This window comes from Papaver somniferum, unplaced genomic scaffold (assembly GCF_003573695.1).
Source record: "Papaver somniferum cultivar HN1 unplaced genomic scaffold, ASM357369v1 unplaced-scaffold_65, whole genome shotgun sequence".
NCBI lineage: Eukaryota > Viridiplantae > Streptophyta > Magnoliopsida > Ranunculales > Papaveraceae > Papaver > Papaver somniferum.
Window position 1 is genome coordinate 3,072,548 of NW_020649304.1, and position 4,198 is coordinate 3,076,745.

The window sequence follows — 4,198 nt, forward strand, 5'->3', positions numbered from 1 at the left end:
TAATAAAAAAAATTTTTAACTGCATGATTTGATCTTTTGGATCCAAGCGCATGCTTATTGTCAGCAGATTACATGATAGTTCCCATGGATCCTGCTTTCCACGCTTGTTTAGGCGATGGGGACAGGGAAAACACACACGTAGTGTGATGATTCCATTCTAACACCTAAACTCTGTCGTTTATGAATAGACTCTGTTATTGGGTTCCTTAACTCCTACAACCAAGATGTTTCCATCCATTTAGATTGGTTAGTGTCATTCTGATTTCGCACAATTTCTAGCCTCTGAGTTTAATTTTTTAATTTTTTTTTTTAATTTTTATACTTTATTTAATTTTTTATTTTATTAAAAACTAACTAAAGGTTTTTCCCTAACCCCCAAACTTAAACCTAACATTGTCCTAAATGTTTCAAATTAAAGTGTACATACCAAAAATATAAGTAACAAGAGGAATAAGTCAGTAAGATAGTACCTGGATGAAGCGTAGCAATCCTTCCATGGGCAAGAAAGAAATAAAATAAAAACAAAAATAAAACCAATGTACAACAACAGTAGGGTCCTCCAGAGGGACCTTAATATCACCATGTATGGGTTGCCTCCCAATAAGCGCTAAGTTTAGTGTCTTCAGCCAGACTTTGTTACCCGTTAAAATTAATCCTGGTAGACAGGATCCCTAAGCTCCAATTCTTCTATTGCATGACCGGGTAACTCCAAGAATGGTTTCAACCGTTGAGCGTTAACCTTGAAAGTTTCTCCGTTCTTAGGATTTTCAACTTCAACTGCACCATGAGGAAAAACAATTTTGACAAAGTATGGCCCGGACCACCGAGACCTCAATTTACCAGGGAAAAGATGTAAATGAGAATTGTAAAGGAGAACTTTTTTGTCCTGTTCAAATGTCTTTCGAATAATCGATTTATCATGAAATATTGTTGTTTTCTCCTTGTAAATTTTCACACTCTGGTAAGAATCATTATGAATTTCCTCTAACTCATTGAGTTGCAGTCTACGGTGATCACCATCAGTAGATAAGTCAAAGTTTAGCCGTTTAATGGCCCAATAAGCTCGGTGTTCTAATTCTACAAGCAAGTGGCAGGCTTTACCGAAGACAATTCTATACGGAGATATCCCAAGTGGAGTCTTAAAAGCGGTTCGGTAATCCCACAATGCTTCAACTAAGCGCAGAGACCAATCCTTTCGGGTAGGGTTTACGGTATTTTCTAAAATCTGTTTAATTTTCCTATTAGCCCCTTCAACTTGGCCACAAGTTTGTGGGTGGAAAGATATAGAAACCTTATGGGTAATGGAGTATTTCTTCATGAGCGTCTCAAAAGACCGGTTACAAAAATGGGAACCTCCATCACTAATGATTGCTCTAGGAATACCAAATCGAGTGAAAATATTGTCTCTAACAAACTTGATCACAACTTGGTAGCGATTGCTTATACCCACTTAGACACATAGTCAACAGCTAATAAGATGTAAAATTTTCCATAGGAATTGACAAAAGGGCCCATAAAATACATACCCCATACATCAAATATTTCTATTAGTAGTATAAGACTAAGTGGCATCATATTACGTTGGGTCATCTTTCCTAAATTTTGGCACCTATCACAACTTTGACAAAATAGGTGGGAGTCCTTAAACAGAGTTGGCTAATAAAGACCAGATTGCAAAACCTTAGCAGTTGTTTTCTTAGAACTAAAGTGTCCCCCACAAGCTCCAGAATGACAAAAAGTCAAAACACTAGAGATTTCGTTGACAGGAATACAACGACGGATGATCTGATCAGGGCAGTATTTAAATAAGTACGGATCATGCCAGAAAAAATATTTAACCTCAGACAAGAATTTAGCTCTATCCTGTTTAGACCAATGGTCGGTCATTTGACCGATTACCAAATAACTGACAATGTCAGCAAACCAGGGTAACACAGAGATGGAAAATAATTGTTCATCAGGGAACGTGTCATGGATCGGTCTCTCATCATCTCTAGTCTCATCAAGGATGCAGGATAAATGGTCAGCTACTACATTTTCAAACCCTTTCTTATCACGAATATCTAGAATAAATTCTTGGAACAATAATACCCATCTAATCATCCGAGGTTTTGAGTCCTTCTTTGAAAGGAGATATTTGAATGCGGCATGATCAAAATAAACTATGACCTTAGACCCTAGGATATATGATCTAAATTTCGCCAAAGCAAAAATGATGGCCAACATTTCTTTCTCAGTGGTTGTGTAGTTCAACTGGGCATCGTTTAGGGTCCTACTAGCATAATAAATCACACAAGGTTCTTTATCACGTCGTTGGCCAAGGACAACACCAACCGCATAATTGGCCGCATCACACATGAGTTCAAATGGGAGGTCCCAATCGGGTGGTTGGATGATAGGGGCAGAAGTCAACAATGATTTTAGCTTCTCGAAAGCCGCAATACGGGCTTCATCAAATACAAAGGAAGCATCTTTAGCAAGTAGGTTCGATAGGGGTAAAGCAATCTTACTAAAGTCTTTGATGAAACGACGATAAAATACAGCATGGCCAAGGAAAGATCTAACATTTTTTACATTGTTAGGTGGTCTTAATTTTGAAATTAGTTCAACCTTGTCTTTATCAACTTCTATTCCCTTAGAGGACACCACATGTCCTAACACTATTCCAGATTTAACCATAAAATGACACTTTTCCCAATTAAGGACTAAGTTCTTTTCTTTACAACGTTCTAGAACCAGTGTAAGGTGGTGCAAGTATTCATCAAAAGAGGATCCACAAACCGAAAAATCGTCCATAAAGACCTCGAGAAATCACTCAACCATGTCCGAAAAGATACTTAGCATGCAACGTTGGAATTGTTGCGGGTGCATTACACAAACCAAAAGGCATACGCCTGTAAGTAAAAGTACCAAATGGACATGTGAAGGTTGTTTTTTCTTAGTCCTTCGGTGCTATAGGGATTTGGTTATAAGCAGAGTAACCATCTAGGAAACAATAATGGCTGTGACCAGCTAATCTTTCTAACATCTGGTCGATGAATGGTAGAGGAAAGTGGTATTTCCTAGTTGCTGAGTTCAGCTTACGGTAGTCTATACAAACTCTCCACCCGGTAGTAACATGGGTAGGGATCAATTCATTATTCTCATTTGCAACCACAGTAATCCCAGACTTCTTTAGGAAAACCTGGACAGGACTGACCCATTTACTATCAGAGATGGGGTATATGATACCCGCATCTAATAACTTGAGTACCTCTGTGCGGACAACTTCCTTCATATTAGGATTTAAACGTCTCTGTATTTCTCTTGAGGTTTTGGCACCTTCTTCTAGGTAGATGTGGCGCATACAATCAGCATGACTAATTCCTTTCAAATCTGCTATAGTCCACCCTATTGCGGTCTTGTGCTCTTGGAGAACACTAACTAGTCTACTTTCCTGATCGGGCTCTAAGTCAGAGGAAAATATGGTAGGAAAAGTATTTTCATTACCAAGAAATACATATTTCAGTGTATCTGGTAGCGACTTTAATTCAAGGGTGGGTGCCTTAACTGATGATAGGAGGGGTTTATCTATGGTCGGCGGAAGAGGTTCTGGTTTACGCTGCCATTTTCCATGATTCATTACTGGCACAGAGTCTAACAATGTATTAACTTCTTTAAAATGACTATCCTCATCATAGTAGGCTCCAAAGTGGGCCAAGCAGGCCTCTAAAGGATCGCTAACACTATTAGTGGTAAAGGTATTTTCGACTAGAGAGTCAATCATGCATATAGACTCATAGTGTTCAGGGTCCGGTGGGGCTTGTAATGCCTTAAAAACGTTCACCGAGATTTTCTGATTCCCAAAGGAAAATTCTACTAGGCCAGTTTGACAATATATGACTGCATTTGCAGTGGTTAGAAACGGACGACCTAGTCTGATTGGGATATTGATATCTAGACTAGAGACATATTGAGTGTCTAAAATCACAAAGTCAACTGGATAGATAAAGTTTTCTACCTGAACCAAAACGTCTTCAATAATTCCACGTGGGATTTTGACTGACCTATCGGCAAACCGTAGTGTTATCCTAGTTGGTTTCATCTCCCCTAGTCCTAGTTGTTCATATACCGAGAACGGTAAAAGATTCACACTAGCCCCATGATCTAACAGAGCATTTTCTATCTTTTGGCTACCTATAACACATGTGACAGTAGG

General features: G+C 38.7%; 1 protein-coding gene across 1 annotated transcript; it reads right to left on the reverse strand.

Moving 5' to 3' along the window:
- Positions 1 to 649: 649 nt before the first annotated feature.
- LOC113343664 lies at positions 650 to 1,318 on the reverse strand. The gene is made up of 2 exons (XM_026587796.1): positions 841 to 1,318; positions 650 to 777 (listed from the first exon to the last, which is right to left on the reverse strand). Exons 1-2 carry the CDS (start codon positions 1,316 to 1,318, stop codon positions 650 to 652), a joined length of 606 nt encoding a protein of 201 aa, XP_026443581.1.
- Between the last annotated feature and the right edge of the window lie 2,880 nt (positions 1,319 to 4,198).

Bases quoted from the DNA above. Each gene is read 5' to 3' on its own strand.
- LOC113343664 (XM_026587796.1), bottom strand. From the start codon at position 1,318: ATGAAGAAATACTCCATTACCCATAAGGTTTCTATATCTTTCCACCCA. The intron at 778-840 runs GTAAATTGAGGT...CTCATGGTGCAG, and splicing joins TCATTTACATCTTTTCCCTG to TTGAAGTTGAAAATCCTAAG.